Here is a 19108-nt window from a genome sequence, read left to right as displayed (position 1 = left end):
TTTTTGCGCCCCCTTTTTGTCTGTCCACCAGCACTTCATTGGGCACGGTCCCAGAGAGGCGAGGTTGCTAGGGTCTGTTCTTCCAAGCCAGAACCCATGCAGCCCCATGATTTTGAGGACTGAAGACTCCTCTCCACCCGTCGCTGCATCATCCCCACGCCCTCGTTCCTCCCTACAGTGACGGCTTTTGCATCTCTTTTCCTTCGTTTGCCCACCCTTTCACTACGCTCGCTGCCTGTAATTTTGTTATCTGCACCCTCCTCCAACCTCCAGCGGCCGCCATTCCTCGTAGTGTTGTGCTCTTTTCCGTCCTCCATTTCACACCCAAACACACCACCCCAACTGCGTGCATCCATCTAGATAGGCCTCTGCAACATCTGCTCACCATCCGTAGAAGCCCTGTGAGCCCCCTGGAAGCCTCCACTCGCTCAGCGCTCCCGTGGGGACGCGTCCGCCGACCATGGCCTCCAACTCGTTCCCGGGCAACGTTCCTCAGTACGCCCAACCATCGCTGCCATCGCTGCCGCAGCATCTCCAGTCCGACACTCAGTTAACCGCACATCTTGCGAGCCGATTCCATGCGCACTTGCCGACCGCAACCCTCTCGTCGCATGCTATTATCTCACTAAACACATACACCGACGCCAGTCGAGGACCGGACGGCGGCAAGGATGGCAGCGCGCACCAGGCCGCCGAAGACCTCGCCCAGAGAGCGTACATGCGCCTCGGGCAGCGATCGGAGGACCAGGCAATCGTGTTTCTGTATGATCTCTCTGCCTTTGAATTTTTGTTCAATTCGTGCTAACCGGACTGTTCAGGGGAGAATCCGGTGCCGGTAAAACTACCATCCGCGGCCACGTTCTGAGATCCCTTCTTTCCTATTCATCCACTCCCCTTTCCAAAAAAATTGAGCTTGCCAATTTCGTTTTTGATGCCTTCACGACTACCAAGTCCCTGACGACCCCTGTCGCCTCCAAAGCTGGGCTCTTGTTGGAGCTTCAGTACAACACCTCCACCTCCCACGCCACCCTGCTCGGCGCACAACTCCTAGCCCACCGACTAGAGAGGAGCAGAATCGCTGCTGTGCCCACGGGCGAGCGAAACTATCACTGCCTCTATTACCTCTTGGCTGGAACTAGCCCAGCCGAGAGGAAGCACCTGGGTCTCGATCTCGTTGGAACCACGTCTAATGCGCCAGGCGCCCGAGCTTCATTGACTGGACAGAAGCGATGGCGCTATCTTGGACACCCAACGCAACTCAAAGTTGGCATTGATGACGCCAAGGGCTTCCAAGACTTCAAGACAGCTCTTCGGAAACTCGAGTTCCCCAAGCATGCCATTGCTGGCATCTGTGAAGTCATGGCCACCATTCTCCACATCGGTCAACTAGAGTTCGTGACCGGGCAAGCCACCACGCCTGCTGCTGATGACAGCGGTGGTTATTCACACGAAGGCGGTGAACAAGTTACCACGGTCAGGAATAAGGAAGCCTTGGAACCTATTGCGTCCTTCCTAGGTGTCAGTGTCTCTGACCTGGAGCAGAGTCTGAGATACAAGACACGAACTCTCTATCGGGAACGGGTGACAGTAATGCTTGATCCGAAAGGCGCACGTGCAAATGCTGACGAGCTTGCCCGCACTCTTTATTCGCTACTCGTGGCTTACATTATGGAGGACATCAATTCCAAATTGTGTGTGCTTCCAGACCAGGTTGCCAACACGGTATCAATCGTTGACTTCCCCGGCTTCTCGCCGGCCTCCGCTACTGGCTCCGCTCTTGACCAGCTCCTGAACAACGCTGCCAATGAAGCCCTCGTCAACTTTTGCCAGCACAGCTTTTTCGGCCGGCAGATGCAAGAAATGGAGGCCGAAGACGTCAGCATTCCTCGAATGGAATATTACGACAACTCCGAGGCAAAAACTGGTCTCTTGAAATCTGGCAATGGGCTCTTGAGCATACTCGATGATCAGATGCGCCGTGGTAAGAACGACATGCAATTCTTGGATGCACTCCGCAAACGCTTTGATGGCAAGAATACCGCTATTCTGCCTGGTAGCCTTACAGTGGTTCAACCAGGTAGCAATTTCCCGACGCACAATACCGCAGCATCCTTCACAGTCCGCCATTTTGCTGGTGATGTGGACTATGCTGTCGAAGGACTCATTGAAGAAAACGCTGAACTGATTTCGGGTGACATGATGAACCTTCTCAAGTCTGCCCAGAGTCCTTTCGTGCAAGAGCTTTTCGGTCAGGATGCACTTAACAAGGTTACTCACCCTAAAGAGAGGACTGCAATTTTACAAGCATCCGTCAGCTCAAAACCGATGAGGATGCCAAGTATGGCGCGGCGCAAGGACAGGCCTGGTAGATTTGGCAGGCCCTTGAGCACTTTCGACGAGGATGCTGGAAGCGACACAGAGAGTGCGACTTCTGGCGGAAAGAAACATGACCCAACTAAAAAACAGACGGGTGCCTCTGGCCAATTTCTGAGCTCGCTTAAGACAATCGAGTCTTCCTTACGAAAAGCGAACCCTTATTTCGTCTTCTGTTTAAAGCCAAATGATCGGCGAATTGCGAATCAGTTCGACAGCAAGTGTGTGCGTACCCAAGTTCAAGCCTTAGGTATCGCAGAAATTAGTCAACGCCTACGCATCGCTGATTTCAGTATATTCTTACCTTTTGCTGAATTCCTTGGTTTGGCAGAAATCGATACAGCCGTGGTTGGAAGTGAGAGGGAGAGAGCCGAGACGGTATTAGACAGCAAGCCTTGGCGAGAGAATGAAGTGCGTGTTGGTGCAACAGGTGTTTTCCTCAGCGAGAGGTGCTGGCTGGAAATTGCAAATGTCGCAGACATCACCCCTCTACCACGAGGATTGTCTGCTGAAGACGACAGTCTCACGCCAGACGCAGCACGAACTTTCGGTGACTCAAGGGTAGGCTTACTCTCGCCGTCACCCGGTGGCTTTTATCACGACGACAAGCACGGAAGTTATTTTGGCAGCCGAGATGTCGATGCTCGCTCCGAAGCACCATCAGGTATCACGAACGGTGATATGTTCCATGGCCTCGAGGCGCCGGAGCGCATCGATGAAAAGCTTCCTGCGAAGGAGCTACAAGAGATTGACATTGCCCCGGTGTCAGGAAGCCGCAAGAGGTGGCTCTTCATTGTCTACTTTCTAACGTGGTGGATTCCCGATATCTTGATCAAATGGATAGGGAAGATGAAGCGTAAGGATGTTCGAATTGCATGGCGTGAAAAGCTAGCAATTAACATGCTCATCTGGTTGAGCTGTGCCCTCGTCGTGTTCCTCATGGGTAAGACATGGAAGCTCTTTTCCCAGTACTTTCGCTAACACCTCATAGTTGGCTTCCCGGAGCTAATTTGCCCCAAGCAACATGTCTACTCCAGCGCTGAACTTTCATCCTTTAACGGGAAAAACGGCCACTCGTCCTATATTGCGATGCGAGGTGTTGTCTATGACCTTGGAAAGTTCATGCCTCACCATTATCCCTCAATCATCCCACAGGCATCTTTGAAGAAATACGCTGGCTTGGATGCTACCAACCTATTCCCGGTTCAAGTTTCCGCTCTTTGCGATGGTGTCGACGGATCCGTTCACCCAGGAGTACAGCTGAATTACAAGACCTCGAACTACACAAGCCAGAGTAACTTAGTCAGTACTACCGACACAAATGCCCGTTTCCATGATTTCCGATGGGCCACCAACGACTCCCGTCTTGACTGGTGGTTTGAGCAACAAGTCTTTTTGAAAGCCAATTACATGAAAGGACGAATCGGATACAGCCCTAACTACCTTAAGACACTGGCTGGCAAGGGTACCTCAATTGCGTATATGTATAATCGCGTATACGATCTTTCCCAGTACATCACCGGTGGTCGACGGGTCGAGTATGCCCCCAACAACTCAGAGAGGCCAAATGAGCAGCCAAACACAAACTTCATGGATGGTTCCGTAGTCGACATCTTCCGAGTCCAAGCTGGATCTGATGTGAGCAAATATTGGGAGGGACTGACCCTTCCTGCAGATACTAAACAGCGTATGAAAGTGTGCTTGGACAATTTGTTCTATGTCGGAGATCTTGACACTCGAAATTCAGCGAAATGTCTTTTCGCTAAATACCTTCTCCTCGCGATATCGATCCTCTTGGTTAGCGTTATCGGTTTCAAGTTCTTCGCTGCTCTTCAGTTCAGCAAGAAGAGCGTTCCAGAGAACATCGATAAGTTCATTATTTGCACTGTCCCAGCGTATACTGAGGATGAAGACTCTCTTCGGCGTGCCATCGATTCCGCCGCAAGGATGAAGTATGATGACAAACGCAAACTTCTGTTCATCATCTGTGACGGCATGATTATTGGACAAGGAAACGACAAGCCTACTCCTCGCATCGTCCTCGATATTCTTGGAGTACCCGAAAATACGGATCCGGAACCGCTCAGCTTCGAGAGTTTGGGAGAGGGGCAAAGGCAGCATAATATGGGCAAGTGTTATTCTGGCTTGTATGAGGTCCAGGGTCATATTGTACCCTTCCTGGTTGTTGTCAAGGTTGGTAAGCCATCCGAAGTTTCCAAGTAAGTTACTTTCCACCGTTCTCCCTGTAGCTTCTTTCTACTAATCGCTTTATAGGCCAGGTAACCGTGGAAAGCGTGATTCTCAGACCATTCTCATGAGGTTCTTGAATCGTGTGCACTACAACCTTCCTATGACTCCCCTTGAGCTCGAGATGCATCACCAGATTCGGAACATCATCGGCGTCAACCCAACCTTCTACGAATTCCTCCTACAGATCGATGCAGACACAGTAGTTGCTCCTGATTCGGCTACCCGATTCGTCGCGGCATTCCTTCACGATACCCGTCTGATCGGTATTTGCGGCGAAACTTCTCTTACCAATGCCAAGTCTTCGTTTATCACCATGATGCAGGTGTATGAATACTACATCTCTCATAATCTGACCAAGGCTTTCGAAAGTTTGTTCGGCTCGGTCACCTGTCTGCCTGGTTGTTTCAGTATGTATCGTATCCGGGCGGCGGAAACTGGAAAGCCTCTATTCGTTAGCAAAGAGGTAGTTGCAGCCTATTCTGAGATCCGTGTGGATACCCTCCACATGAAGAACCTATTGCACTTAGGCGAGGACCGGTTCCTGACTACCTTGCTCCTCAAACACCACTCTAAGTACAAGACGAAGTATCTTTATCGAGCTCACGCCTGGACAGTTGCCCCTGATAGTTGGACGGTTTTCATGTCTCAACGTCGTCGATGGATCAATTCAACGGTGCACAACCTAATGGAGCTGATTCCGCTGCAGCAACTTTGTGGTTTCTGCTGCTTTAGTATGCGCTTCGTCGTCTTCCTAGATTTGCTCTCAACTATCGTCCAGCCCGTTATTGTCGGATACCTTGTCTATCTGGTCTATCTCCTAATCAGTAGCCCGAGCATCATTCCAATCACTGCTTTTATTCTTCTCGGAGCTATCTACGGTCTTCAAGCTATCATCTTCATTCTCCGCCGTAAGTGGGAGATGATCGGCTGGATGATTATCTATGTGCTCGCGACTCCCGTCTTTTCCTTTGGCTTGCCGCTGTATGCTTTCTGGCATATGGACGATTTCTCCTGGGGCAATACTCGTATTGTTACTGGCGAAAAGGGTCAGAAGATCGTTGTTTCAGACGAAGGCAAATTTGACCCCGCCAGCATTCCAAAGAAGAAGTGGGATGAATGGCAACATGAGATGTGGGAGGCACACACCTCAAGGGACGATCGATCGGAAGTTTCCGGAATCTCCTACGGCACCAAGCGCTTCCCAATGGGCAGTGCGTCGGTTGCGGGTTCTGATTATGGAGCTATTCCACCGTCGCGACCAATGTCCCACCTCGACCTTCCTCGTTTCGGCAACACCTCCAGAATGAGCCTTGCGCCGAGCGGGTATGGTTACGAAAACATGGAGATGGCGAACTTAAATCTTCCAACCGACGACGCTCTGTTGGCAGAGATAAGGGATATTCTTAGCGTAGCTGATCTGATGACTGTGACCAAGAAGAGTGTCAAGGGAGAATTAGAGAGGAGGTGAGTCGATTTCACGTACACGCGTTAACCGACATACTAACGTCTTTTTAGATTTGGAATGGACCTTACTCTCAAGAAACAGTTCATTGGCAACGCAGTCGAATCGATTCTCGCTGGCGGTATGCAATAGTCGTCCCTTCCCACCATACTCGTATGCCCTTTAATGGCATAATTTGAAGGATGCTAGACTTGACGAATGTACGCCTTCACACCCAAAATTAGTCGGAATCTCTTTCGCTTTTTTTTTTTTTTCCCAATACTTCTCGCCCCTACCCTTTTCCTCTGGCATGGGAAAGATTGTTTATAAAGTATCCTACTTAATCATGGCCTTCGATGGCAAAATGCACTCATTTTCGTTGGGAATACGATGGGGACGGCGTTTCCAGTGTCACCTTTAGGACATTGTGGTTTTATTTTATTTTCATACTGGCGATCTCTGCATTTCGGAGCCTTGGCCCACACATCTTGCATTGTCTGGAAAATGAAGGGTAGAATAATCGATGGGGAACTCTAATGAGATTTCTGGGTGGAATGGCGAGGGAACAGATGAATCGTTCTGAGTAGTAGTAATTAAGTGATATACCTCAAATTCTCGTGCTTTCTAGTTGTTGTAGATATTCATGCATTTGCATAACACGAAATTCCTTAAACCTGTTGCCAAATTCAAGGTCGCACATTATGGGATTCTGTTCAGTGCGCTGTCCTCCAACTGCAGGCATGCTCCCACTTCGTCCAAGTTCCCTTCCAAGCTCTATATCCGATCACGTGCTGATAAAATTCGCGATGTCTGCCCGAAATCTTGGCGCCCGCTGACATAAGGGCCGAGATTGGCCGCGCGAACCCCACCACATATCTGTTGGCAAACAAATGATTCAAAATTTTGACGCCGCTTTGTGGGATTTCACTCTCAGCCTGCATTTCTCAGTCCCTCTCTTCTGGCCTTAGTCTCTAATTATTTCCTTGCCAGGAGCCTGCACTCTGCCACTCTTTGCGGAGTTAGTTTCTTATTTCCACAGGCAGCAACAGCCCACACTTGACTCAAGTCGCATCCCCGCCACCGGTACGGCATTTGAACCCCCGCTACCACCCTTTCACCTCGCACTCGAGATAGTTTGGAATAGTCACGATGCCGCCGAAGAAGAAGAGTAATAAGAAGGCCAACGACAATTGGGAGGCCGATCTGGGTGAGACCATTGCGCCTCAGGATGCAGCTGCCACTGAGACGAGGCCCGAGGAGGCTGCGCCCGAAGACGATGCCTTTGGAGGTGGGCTGATGGCTGCGATACAGCGCCGAGGGAAGAAGAAGAATAAGAAAGGCGGCGACCAGGATTTCGTGCAGGGTGAGGATCCCACGACTGATGGCGCGGCCGCAGATCTAGGGAGCAAGGCACCCGCAGAGGCGAATTTCGATGAGGACGATGTGTTTGCGGGGAATGCGAATAAGAAGAAGGGGAAGGGCAAGGAAGTCGGGGTAGAGGAGGAGAAGACGGATGAGGCGCCTAGGGTGAAGACGAAGGCCGAGAAGGAGAAGGAGAAGAAGGAGAAGGAAAAGCAGCGGAAGAAGGAATTGGTATGTTGCTCCCATATCTCCTTGATGCTGCATTTCTGGTATGGCATATCAAACTTGATGCTAATGTATATTGCTCCAGGCTGCGAAGAAGAAAGCGAATGCCCCCGCGAAGACTGAACTTGCGAAGGCCACCGAGACAAAAGCCGCTCCCACACCTTCCGCTCCTACATCCGCCCCAGAACCCGCCACTACGGCTGGTGGCAAGAAGAAGAAACTCAACCCAGCCCTCGCCGCGATCCAGAAGCAACAAGAAGAGCGACGGCGAAAGGAAGAGGAACAAGCACGATTGCTGGAGGAAGAGAAAGCCAGGATTGAGAAGCTCGAGCGTGAAGCCGCCGAAGAGGCGCGGAAGAAGGAGGAAGCCAAGGCTCTGAAGAAACAGAAAGAGAAAGAGAAGATCGAGCAGCTCAAGAAGGAAGGCAAATTCTTGACAAAGGCACAGAAAGAAGCCAAGGCGCGACAAGAACTCCGGATGAAGCAGATGCTCGAGAGCGGAGGCGCCAAGGTTGCTGGGTTGGAGGCGCCTGCCGATGAGGCTGACGAGACCGAGAAGAAGAAGAAAAAGTCGGCCGATGATTATCGAAAGAAAAAGAAGAAGACCAAGGCGGAAGAGCAGGCGCAGGCTGATAAGGAAGCCGAAGAGGCTGCGAGAAAACTAGAGGAGCTCAGGATTGCAGAGGAACAAGCTGCATTAGCAGAGGCCGAAGCTAGGAAGGCGAAAGAGGCAGAAGCTAAGAAGGGCGAAGTGAGCGACTCTGGAGAGGACTGGGAAGCCCAGGCAGATGAGATGGACGGTGTTAAGGATAGCTGGGATGCCCCCTCTGAGGAAGAGGAAGAGAAGCCCAAGGCGGCAACAAATGGAAAAGCCGCAGTGAAACAAGACACGAAGGCGTCTTCCTCAAAAACTGCTGCAGAAATTTCGGAATCTGAGTCTGAGAGCGAGGAAGAGTCATCAGAGGACGAAGAACAAACAGCGACACAACGGGCCGAGGCTGCTCGAAAGGCGGCTGCCGCCGAGCGACGTCAGAAGCAACATGAAGAAGCACTCGCTGCAAGGTCGAAAGACAACCTCCGATCCCCCATCTGCTGCATTCTTGGCCACGTCGACACTGGTAAGACGAAATTGCTAGACAAGATCCGACAAACCAATGTTCAAGAAGGTGAGGCAGGCGGTATCACGCAGCAGATTGGTGCTACGTACTTTCCCGTGGAAGCCTTACAAAAGAAGGTCGCCGTGGTAAACAAGGATAATAGCTTCACGTTCAATGTCCCAGGTCTACTGGTTATCGATACTCCTGGTCACGAGTCTTTCACGAATCTGCGGTCTCGAGGTTCTTCACTCTGCAACATTGCCATCTTGGTCATCGATATTATGCACGGACTGGAACCGCAAACTTTGGAGTCTATGAGGCTGCTCCGGGAGAGGAAGACGCCATTCATCGTTGCGCTCAACAAAATCGATCGCCTCTTCGGCTGGTCGAGAATTGATAATAACGGATTCGAAGACAGCCTTGCCCTCCAAAAGAAGTCAGTTCAAACAGAGTTCAGAGATCGATGGGATTTCGTCCACACCCAGCTCCAGGAGCAAGGCTTCAATTCGGAACTCTTCTACCAGAACAAGAACATGGCACGATATGTTTCAGTTGTACCCACTTCCGCTCACACAGGAGAAGGCATTCCAGACATGTTAAAGCTAATCGTAAAGCTAACGCAAGAACGTATGACAAATAACCTCATGTATCTTTCCGAAGTCGAGTGTACGGTTTTAGAAGTTAAGGTTATTGAGGGTCTCGGAACGACTATCGACGTAGTCCTTTCAAACGGTGTTCTCCACGAAGGTGACCGCATTGTGCTTTGTGGTAATCCAGAACCGATTGTTACCAATATCCGCGCGCTCTTGACGCCAGCAGAGATGAAGGAACTGAGAGTCAAATCCCAGTATGTGCACAACAAAGAGGTCAAGGCTGCCATGGGTATCAAGATTGCTGCCGATGGTCTCGATACAGCGATTGCTGGCTCCCGTCTTCTCGTCGTTGGCAAGGATGATGATGAGGAAGACCTCATGGACGAAGTCATGGGTGATCTAGCGCATCTTCTGAGCAGAGTGTCAAAGACGGGTCGCGGTGTCTCAGTCCAGGCCTCCACCCTCGGTTCGCTCGAAGCTTTACTCGAATTTCTGCGTGTCTCGAAGATCCCCGTTGCCACCATCTCCATTGGTCCAGTGTACAAGAAAGACGTGCTCCGCGCTGGTGTCATGCTGGAAAAAGCCAAGGAGTACGCGGTAATGCTCTGCTTCGACGTGAAAGTCGACAAAGATGCCAAAAATTACGCCGAGGAGATTGGCGTCAAGATCTTCGAAGCCGATATCATCTACCATCTCTTCGACAAGTTCACAGCGCATATGAAAGCGCTCGAGGAGCAAAGGAAAGAAGACTCCAAGATGCTAGCTGTGTTCCCTTGCGTTCTGAGACCCGTCGCCGTGTTCAACAAAAAAGACCCAATTGTCGTGGGTGTGGATGTGGTGGAAGGGAACCTAAGACTCTTGACGCCGATTGCGGCGATTAAACGGAATCCGGTTACTGGCGTTAAGGAGATTTTGCAACTTGGTAGAGTGTATGTGCCCTCTCTTCCCCTTCCCTTTCCCTTCCCGCTTCCTATGCCTTATAGCACACACTCATACTGACATAATGAAAGCACATCCATCGAACGCGATCACAAACAAATCAACATCTGTAAAAAGGGACAACCGTCAGTCGCCGTCAAAATCGAAGGTGCAAATCAACCACTCTATGGCCGCCATCTTGAAGAAGACGATACCCTGTATTCCGCGATTTCGAGAAAGAGTATCGATACGCTAAAAGAGTTCTTTAGGAATGATGTCTCTCAAGATGAGTGGAAGTTGATTCTCCAGCTGAAAAAGGATTTTGATATAATGTGATGAGGAAGGAAGGGTTGGGGTGAGAGAATAAGAGGGGCGGGCGCAGGGAGGTGGGGAAATGGTGGTTTGTATGATTGGCTGGCACGTATGACGTATGATGGAGATGGCGATGGAGATATGGAGCTGGGGATTTGTTTTCCTCTCTCCCCCTGCTTCGTCATTCTACTTCAAGAACTTCGATGTTCGGATCTGTAGTTCTCTCTCTTTCATTGTAGTTTCCGTGGCGTTTGCATATCGGATGGCATTTTCAATCGGTCTGTTATTGATGGTGGAGGTGCTGAAACTCGAAAAGAGAGAGGCCGTAGAGTGAAGAGAGAAAAAAGCACAACGTAGCACGTAGGCTGGCAAATGTCGTGGGCGGTGTTAATACATATTTACAAAATGCCCAGAGTGGTTGCATTGCTTGGTGAATTGAAGAGTGACTATCGGATTGGGTGACTGGTGCCGCAATGCTTAGGTGAACAATGTTTATGTTTTTGTATTCATATGCACAAATTTGATGAGTATTCCTTGAAGAAGAGGCAATGGTGACGGAATGCCTCCTTGCTAACTCGCTACCCAAGACTCCTTGTTGTTAGTCAATTAGTCTGTGCTCAATAAATATCCACTTCAACATCAAATGAAACTGAGACACTATCAAAGATCAGTTATTCCAAAGTTCATTAGATATTCGGCTAGATTAGGGACGATTAATAGATAAGAGGTAGTCACTCCTGGAATGGAAAATATGTGATCTCAGGATGGAAGGGGAATTAGGGGTAGGTTAATTTAGTGGTGAGACGGTTTAGAGTGGGTTGGTAGATAAGAGGTAGTCTAATAGACATGGAGAAGAACACGCGAACCTATGAACCCTTGTTACTGTATAATCCGTCTATACTTAGAATTTCCTTTACTGTTCATTCCGCATTAGAGCTCTTTAAAGAGAAATAAGCAGTAGGTTAATTAGATGCTGGAAAGGTTCTGGGAGAACTTGCTAGCAGCGCCTTGGTAGCTATGTCCTAAAGTAATTCTGTGTGAGGTACAGACGTTAAGTGGGTGATGGTTTCGAGGTGGTTGAGCGGCGCTTTCGAGATAACTGCGTTGGCGGCGAATGTTGCGGACCACCCTACTTTCGATGGCTTGCACCCTGCTCCATTCCTCTCTTTTCAACTGCACTTCGATACTTACAGCGGGAAATCATAAAGATCTACTTGAAGAGAAAATCAGAGAGAATGTTAAGAGGCTCCAAATGTCTAAGAGGAACTTGCCTAGCTTAAATGTTCTATATTGTGCAATAATATGCCGTATTTCGTGACGCAGGGACGTTGCACTGGTTGCCATTTAGATTAATCTCTTCGAGATGTTTCAAAGACGTGTCGGATGATGTGAGATTTCTTGGTTTGATACAGTCCCGAGCCTTCTTGTGATGCTTACTGTATATTATCCAGCGCTTCCAACAGTACGTAATACGTTACGATTGAGCTTTTTTTAGACCGTAACTTCTCAGTTTGTTAGTACGTACGTATGTTACAAGTGAATTAATAGCCTCTTACGTAGCGTAACTGTAACGGCTTACAATCCTCCTACGGCTGTACTTCTCGCGAGAAGTTACGCCGTAACTGCTGGAGTTTTCCTCCTAATATAGTCTGCTAGATCTGTTAATTCACTCTCCACTGCGCAATGACGTAGCCAGTTCTTTTAAAGCTGCAGAGCCTTAATTGTATCAACCCCTAGACTGTTCCTGTTGATTGTGACTGTGCGGCTGCCCCCACTAAAGGCTCTCTCACAGTCGCAGCTGGTGGAGGGGATAGCGAGGAAATCGACAGCGATTTTGAATAGCGTAGGGTAGGAGTTGCAACCATGGCTTGGGAGGATCCCTGGGATGAGGCTGTACGCCTGCCACAATGGAGGAACTGGGACATCTGTTAGCTCATGATGGGCAAGAGTATTAGCAAGTATGGACTTAGGACAATAAACTAGGCAAAAAGTTAACTATTTGCATAAGATCCCACATCTCCATCCCTTAACGTCCTACAACCTTTAGAGGTTTCACCTGATTGTTACACGCGACCTTAAACACGCTGCTGACGCGCCCCCAGACATGTCTAATCAGGATCTATATTGCTAGGAAATATTGACTTTTTGAGACGTACTACGGTACGTAGGGGCAGAGATGTGAGCCGTAAGTTACGGCTTAAAAAGCAAATACGTACTTACTGCTCACGTGACAGTTACGTTCACGTACTACGGTTACGTACTACGGACTGTTGGAAGCGCTGATATTATCTACGTGATCTGTTGATGTTTTGGATAATCATGGTGATCGGCTGGTGCCACAAAGCTACCCGTAAAGGCAGCTTTTCACACAGGTCTCATACATGTGTTGATCGGCGCAGGTTTCCCTGCTTATAGTGCTAGCCTGCTTCGACTCTCCTCCACCAGCGTCAACATGACACATCTAGTTACACAACGCCCTTGAATATTACCCCGAAAAGTAGTTCATTCACAAAGAGTGTTGATTACTGTCGATTTCCCTGCTTTCGATGCAGCTGTCTTGTAAGTAAACTTGCTTTCTCGATCCTTGCCCGATTGGGACCCGCTAATGAAATGGTAGCCGTGGTAGGGAGGGATCGGCGGACGCCGCAAGACATTCTTCCTCAACAAATACGGGGGGCTAGAGTTTTGAGACTACAACGAACAACTGAGAGGTCAAAGTATCGTCAACATGCTTCGAGACGAGTCGGTTCACGCGCTGATGAAGGGCTGTCCGGGCTGGAACGAGTCCAAACCGACCGCTTTCCTGCCAGCGGAGAGGTCTCAGATGCTAGTCTGCCACTATGATGAGGCGGCCACGATGAATGACGTCCAGGCGCTTACCTGGCATTGATATCTTAGACAGTTGTGTTCGAATTCAGAACCTTCAAGAACAGCTTAACGCCTTGTAGACCGGAGCAACAAAACCTCGGGCTTGGTGGAGACCTTTACGAGATACTTCGATCCTCCCATGGCCTCTTTGTGGGCTTCACGAAGGCTCATCAAAGCATTCTGACTGCATCGATTCTCGAGCGAATTCAATTGGTAAAGTCTGAAAGAGTGTTGCAGGAATGGCTGAAGGTTGCCCTGCATTGCGGTAAAGTCCTTTCCTTGAAGTCTCTTCATGATTATTTCTGAACGATCATACCTTCCCGAGTCATCTAGTTTTGTGCGGACTGTGCCTTTTCGAATAGCTCACTGATGTATCAATCATGCGAGTTCCTAATATATCTTTTCTGGTACGACATCAGTATTACCGTAACTTGCTCAACGAAGTTTGACTCCAGCGAATGCAGGAACATCTCAGCTTACAATAGTCAGGCTCTCAGGGTTACCCTGCGAATACGTCCCTACGGATCAATACGAGGGCCATAAACTTTACCCCGTCCGCTAAAAACAATAAACCCCTCTCAAATGTTTACGAGTGGCTCATATAGGTCGCAGATGACCTTCTGGCAATTGTCTAATGGAAGAATGAGGCAATAATGTACCGTGTCAGGTATTTGGAATTTTGGCGGGCGGTGAAGTCGAATTGCTCGAGACGGAATGCTGTGCCCAGCTTCAACTCTTAAGAGTGAGATGCTCGGGCTTGCATGGACCACTTAGAGGGTACTTTGAGGGGTCAGGTCTTCCCGCGGGGAACAACGAATAATGGAATCTAGGATGTTAAAGAAGCATATAAATCAGCCATCCTTTGGCTTACACCCCCCACCATCAACTGGCGGTCCACTCGCTCGTCGGAAATATTCTTTGCAGCCTCTCGCTTGTATTTCGGAATTAGTATATCAGCTTTCCGATTATACTCAACCACCATATTTCCCAGTGCATATACTAGAGTAACGACAGCTAAGAACGGTCCCGTCGCCGCCATATTCCTGGCTCTTGCTTCTGCCGCTCCTACAGATGGTCACCTACCTGGTCCCCAATCTGGCCCTCGCCTGGAGTCAAGCATGGAAAAGTGGTATTCCCTCGAGCAATTCAAGTGTACGCACCTCAACCCCCAATGCTCATTGATCATCCAGCCCTCTCCCTATGCCTAACTAACACTTGCCGTATAGTTCTACAATGCCGAAGGCATCCCCCTCGTTGCGGCAACGCTGATCCCAATCTACGAGATCTCCTGGAACAGGATGTCGCTCGTCCACAACGCAGGCTATGCGATCTCCCCAGGCGTGCCATCCAATACCCCCTGCAACTGTGCAGCCTTCTCCATACTCGACATAGCCACCAGCGCTTCCAACCGTACGTAATACGATTCGACTCGACCAAATCTGGCACGTTACGTCTGACTTTCTTAGTACGTTTCTACTATACAATTGACATGAGGACCACTTACGAGTCTTAACTGTAACAATTAAGAATCCTTGTACGGCTTAACAACTTGGCAGAAGTTACGACGTAACACTGGAACAAATATGATCTGAGAGAGCTAAGAGCTTAGTGAATTGCCCTCTAGCGGAGCTAGTTCTTCTGCAATAGAGAGGCGGTTCCTGTCAAGGTGGCAAGTCCTTCTCCTACTCGCAGTCATAGGATGTACACGGGATAGAGAGGAAATCAAGGGCGATTTTGAAGAGCGTGGGGTAGGAGAAACGTCCTACTTTTGTCCACCATGTGAGAGGATCTGCGAACAAGGGGCTGTTATCCTTAGCTATGGCAAAGTCCTTCTAATAAGAGTTATAATATTGCTGCAACTCTAAGGTTTTCTAATGCCTTTTGTATAAGCAATTGCTAGTAAGAGAGAATAGCAAATTATAACTTAAGGACAATATTAAGGGCAAAAAGTTAACTGTTTGCATAAGATCTAATACCCTAGCCCCCCCCCCCTCTCCCCTCCCTCCCTCTCTAACGCGTTCTTGCTTGTAGCACACAACAGAGTTTTCACTGATTGTTACTCAAAAACGCCCCCTCAAACGCCCTCCCGACGCTTGCCCATGGATGTCTAATTAGGTCCTATATTACTAGGAAAAATTGACTTTCTGAGACGTATTACGGACCGTAAGGGGACCTTTCTCAGTCGTACGTTACGATTGACAATCCTCTTACGTTTGTACGGCTCACGTGACCGTAACTATTCACTTTTCTGAGTCGTAGTACGTACGGTTGGAAGCCCTGATAGCCACCCTCCTCGAAAGCCAACAGGATTTCAATTTCAAGGTTGATGCTCTGCAGCGGCAGACGCAGAAGAAGAAGAAGGCGGCTTTGAGCCTTAAGTGCAAGAGGGTGAAGAAGGCGAAGTATTTTATCGCGGACAACGCATTGTGGATTTGGTTTGTACGGTTAGCTATGTCGTTTATAGCGAGCCGCAGTTGGGTAATAATTTGGACCGGTGGTTGTGTATAACACTGGATGTGATGGCTTGTTGCCTTGTGTATCTGGGAATGAGAATAGATTGTAAGGTAGTTGGTTGATCGTGGATAGAACTATGTTTCGTCTAACAGATGTTAGTCGAATCGAACCCAGAGTCTTCATCAATGAACGGCTTCGGAGACTCCTTAACTACCCTGTCGTTGTCTCCACAACAAAATGCTTCGGTGCCTGCTCCTCTGAGCCTAGTTACTAAACCTGGTTGAGTTACTAGGCAAGCTCCTTGCTAGTGTGAGAAGACCGTCGAGCTTGAGATGCCTCGCCAGGTGTTTTTACCACCTCCCCGCGTTCTATAATGAAAATATCGGCCGCACTAGAAAGAATCGGGGATCGAAAGGCCGTGGTTCTATCTAATAGCATGGTAAACACAGAACAACGTGTGATGGATTGCCCCTGTCAGTTTTTGCGGTACGGATCAGCATACTGCGAACGATGCGACGTTTGTTTTCTTCATTATAAAATTAGTAAGATTTCCAGTTCCCAAACCCAAGAGTCGTATTTCAAGATTAATGGTCTATCTAGAGGGATATCCAAGACCTTGTCGACGAATCTGGTTAGTCTACTTCCAATTTCAGACTCGCATTTCTCCTGATGCCTAAACCCCCACCACATCTCACTCTAAGAATACTACAACTAACTTAACAGCCGAACTGGAAAACCCGCTCCCTTCTTCCCATTTCCCTTTGTTATCAACCACATCATCCCCCTCCTTTAGCACAATGCGGCAGTGCTCAAAACCTCGTCGCCGCCGCAGTGTCTTGGAAGCTATCACACTTGTTGCCTGCTTCCCGGTCTGGTTCTCTATCGGCGTTGCACTGTTGGCTTACGACAGGAGTATAGTTCCGGGATATAAAAAGGTGAAAGACAGAATTGTACATTCGCAGAGGTGGCAGCTTTGGAAGAGAAGGAGGGAGTTTCCGAATGTGATGACGAAAGGGAGGGGGAGGAGAAGATCGATTTCTTCATCACCACCACAGCTAAGTTATATGGGTTTCAAATTGGGGAAGAGGAAAGCGAGGGCTAGGGGGGGTGGCTTCGTTCCGGGATTGTTGAGACTGCCAACGGAAATCAGGCAGATGATTTGGGGACTGGTGTTTGACGGCGAGATGAGGATTCATATCGAGGTTCGAGAAAGGCGAATTATTGCAATGCGTTGCGAAGACCCTGTTAAAGAGGATGAAGGCTGGGTGAAAACGTGTGCGTGCCAGGAAGCAACGTGGGTAGTCCTCCACGCGGATGGAAACGAGACTGAGTATCCGAAACAAGGGATAAGGGCGCTACCGCTCCTTCTCACTTGCCGGCCTATGTACGTTCTGATTACAAAATACTCCCTAGTTGCATGTTAAGAGCAGGTTGTGCTGAATTCCGATACAGGTATACGGATATCTTGGATTATGTGTACAGAACCTCAACATTCGTGTTCCACCGGCCAGAAACCCTGCTTGTCTTCTCCCACTCCATCCCACAATCTCATTCCCAAAGTCTAACAAAAATTCACTTCGACTCCCGAACTCACTCTTATGCCGGTTCCGCGCGAACGCACCCATCATTCGTGCACACTCTAGATCACCTTCCGGTTCCTATCCGCAAAGCCCACAAATCCGCCCTTTCCGCTCAATGCTTACCCTTCACTGTTGAAAACGCACACTTCAAAAACGTTAAATTTGAAAAACTCCAACCGAGTACCTGGGGCGCTATGTGTGAAGCACTCACCTCCTTGAGCGGTTTGAGGGAATTGAGGATCAGTCTGAACTGGGTAGCTTTTCCAGCGCACACCACTGGTTTTAGTCTCAACAGGCCGTATACGGTAATTTGGGCCCAGGTATGTGGGTGCGGGGAGAGATTTGTTTTTGAGCCTTTAAGGACCGTAGTTAGGGAGGGTTTACAAATGAGGGTTGAGGCCAATTGGATGGGGAAGGGGAGTAGGGGTGAGGAGGAGAAACTGGGGTTTGTTGTGGAGAGGATGGTTAGGGAGAGGCAACAGTATCATTGGATGGGTGCTTTGACTTGAGCGTAATTTCGATGGGCTTGCAATTTGAGAGAGAAGGGATGCTCGGCTCGTGCAGTGTCGAGGTATTCGAAGACTATGAGTAGTATATACGATTTCGACGTCTTGTGCATCGTAGCCTCAACTCGGCTAACGTCCCTCCACCGCATGGAGAAATATGTGGGGTACTTTGACTTCAAGCAATCAAGACCTGCGCACACGTTAATGCTTACCATACTTCTTTATAAATCGTGTGATGTAGCTACTCCTAAACATCTAGGACCCTACCTATCCAAATTTATTTTCGTATTGTCGTCTTCGCACCTGCTCTTGCTACCTACAATACTTATAAAAATGTCTTATCTAAGCCTTACACCAGTACTAAAATACTGGGATATTCTTATCAGCCTTGTGACTGCTATAACATGCAAATTCATGCAAGGTTGTTACGCAAGCCTGTACCTCTAATCAAAGCGATTACTAGTCCAGGCCAGGCAGAACCCCGCTTCACATAATTAATCATTGCATGTTAATTTATCTAGAATAGCTGTTAAGCCTGTGGCTGTGCGGAGTCTTCGCAAGAAGGCCAACCTTTGCCATGCCCCATCAAAGGGTGTGGCCGGAGCGGGTCGGCAGTCCCACGTATTAGTGATGGCATTGTGCCACCTCCTGCACACACTGGCGCGCTGATAGTCTGAATACATGTTACATTCTCTCCAAGTATATTTTCTGCACTACAGGTTGCAATACTATCTTCACCGTTTGCAGCACAATCTCTTTACCCTATTGTCGTGTGAGGTGCTATGCTAGAGTTTAAACTAATCATCAATAATCAAGTAAAGAGAGTTTTAAGCTGGTAATTGGGCATAATTGAAGAGATTTCACAAGTATTTTTTCTTTGCGAATAATTCTATTCCGTCTAACTAATCTGGCCACTATTAACCATTGAGAGTCGGAATCTCAACCCTCCCTTGCTTGGCCTCCCATTTGGCGAGCGCTTTAGAGGAAGAGATGTAATGGGGATGACCAATGCCTAAAATGCTGTGGCATAGTTGTACATATTCTCTTATGAGATGTATCGCTTCTGCTGTACGACCCTGTTCTTTTCATGTGAAGGCAAGATTGTTCATGCCGGTGAGCGTGTCGGGAT

General features: G+C 48.8%; 4 protein-coding genes across 4 annotated transcripts; 3 read left to right on the top strand and 1 right to left on the bottom strand.

Annotated features, from left to right (window-relative positions):
- The first annotated feature begins 121 nt into the window (after positions 1 to 121).
- BDR25DRAFT_258493 (uncharacterized protein) lies at positions 122 to 6673 on the top strand. The gene is made up of 5 exons (XM_033686536.1): positions 122 to 762; positions 819 to 3316; positions 3365 to 4592; positions 4648 to 6087; positions 6139 to 6673. Exons 1-5 carry the CDS (start codon positions 461 to 463, stop codon positions 6215 to 6217), a joined length of 5547 nt encoding a protein of 1848 aa, XP_033549790.1. The 5' UTR covers positions 122 to 460; the 3' UTR covers positions 6218 to 6673.
- Positions 6674 to 6960: 287 nt separating this feature from the next.
- Positions 6961 to 10956, top strand: BDR25DRAFT_258492 (uncharacterized protein). The gene is made up of 3 exons (XM_033686535.1): positions 6961 to 7657; positions 7737 to 10270; positions 10352 to 10956. Exons 1-3 carry the CDS (start codon positions 7214 to 7216, stop codon positions 10593 to 10595), a joined length of 3222 nt encoding a protein of 1073 aa, XP_033549789.1. The 5' UTR covers positions 6961 to 7213; the 3' UTR covers positions 10596 to 10956.
- Positions 10957 to 10969: 13 nt separating this feature from the next.
- BDR25DRAFT_353257 (uncharacterized protein) lies at positions 10970 to 14478 on the bottom strand (the record flags this gene model as incomplete). Its single annotated transcript, XM_033695141.1, has 31 exons — positions 10970 to 11017; positions 11059 to 11145; positions 11204 to 11228; positions 11307 to 11329; positions 11622 to 11757; positions 11786 to 11827; positions 11891 to 11968; positions 12009 to 12056; positions 12128 to 12210; positions 12242 to 12304; positions 12362 to 12451; positions 12478 to 12503; positions 12587 to 12605; positions 12646 to 12658; positions 12714 to 12767; positions 12816 to 12831; positions 12865 to 12945; positions 13004 to 13032; positions 13082 to 13108; positions 13141 to 13262; positions 13300 to 13374; positions 13411 to 13464; positions 13536 to 13755; positions 13785 to 13805; positions 13854 to 13888; positions 13920 to 13957; positions 13990 to 14016; positions 14057 to 14070; positions 14099 to 14174; positions 14207 to 14265; positions 14327 to 14478. 31 exons carry the CDS (start codon positions 14476 to 14478, stop codon positions 10970 to 10972), a joined length of 1881 nt encoding a protein of 626 aa, XP_033549788.1.
- Positions 14479 to 16613: 2135 nt separating this feature from the next.
- On the top strand, positions 16614 to 17982 carry BDR25DRAFT_341728 (uncharacterized protein; the record flags this gene model as incomplete). The annotated part of the gene is made up of 4 exons (XM_033693636.1): positions 16614 to 17277; positions 17346 to 17727; positions 17760 to 17793; positions 17843 to 17982. Exons 1-4 carry the CDS (start codon positions 16691 to 16693, stop codon positions 17980 to 17982), a joined length of 1143 nt encoding a protein of 380 aa, XP_033549787.1. The 5' UTR covers positions 16614 to 16690.
- Positions 17983 to 19108: the final 1126 nt, after the last annotated feature.

The sequence above is a fragment of the Lindgomyces ingoldianus genome (genome assembly GCF_010093535.1).
Source record: "Lindgomyces ingoldianus strain ATCC 200398 unplaced genomic scaffold BDR25scaffold_10, whole genome shotgun sequence".
NCBI classification, from domain to species: Eukaryota; Fungi; Ascomycota; class Dothideomycetes; order Pleosporales; family Lindgomycetaceae; genus Lindgomyces; species Lindgomyces ingoldianus.
This window is presented reverse-complemented; position numbering and strand designations above follow the sequence as displayed.

Coding starts and splice junctions, on each gene's coding strand:
- BDR25DRAFT_258492 (XM_033686535.1), top strand. CDS start 7,214: ATGCCGCCGAAGAAGAAGAGTAATAAGAAGGCCAACGACAATTGGGAG. Junction 7,658..7,736: donor AGCAGCGGAAGAAGGAATTG/GTATGTTGCTCC, acceptor ATATTGCTCCAG/GCTGCGAAGAAGAAAGCGAA. Junction 10,271..10,351: donor ATTTTGCAACTTGGTAGAGT/GTATGTGCCCTC, acceptor ACATAATGAAAG/CACATCCATCGAACGCGATC.
- BDR25DRAFT_258493 (XM_033686536.1), top strand. CDS start 461: ATGGCCTCCAACTCGTTCCCGGGCAACGTTCCTCAGTACGCCCAACCA. Junction 763..818: donor GACCAGGCAATCGTGTTTCT/GTATGATCTCTC, acceptor CGGACTGTTCAG/GGGAGAATCCGGTGCCGGTA. Junction 6,088..6,138: donor AAGGGAGAATTAGAGAGGAG/GTGAGTCGATTT, acceptor ACGTCTTTTTAG/ATTTGGAATGGACCTTACTC.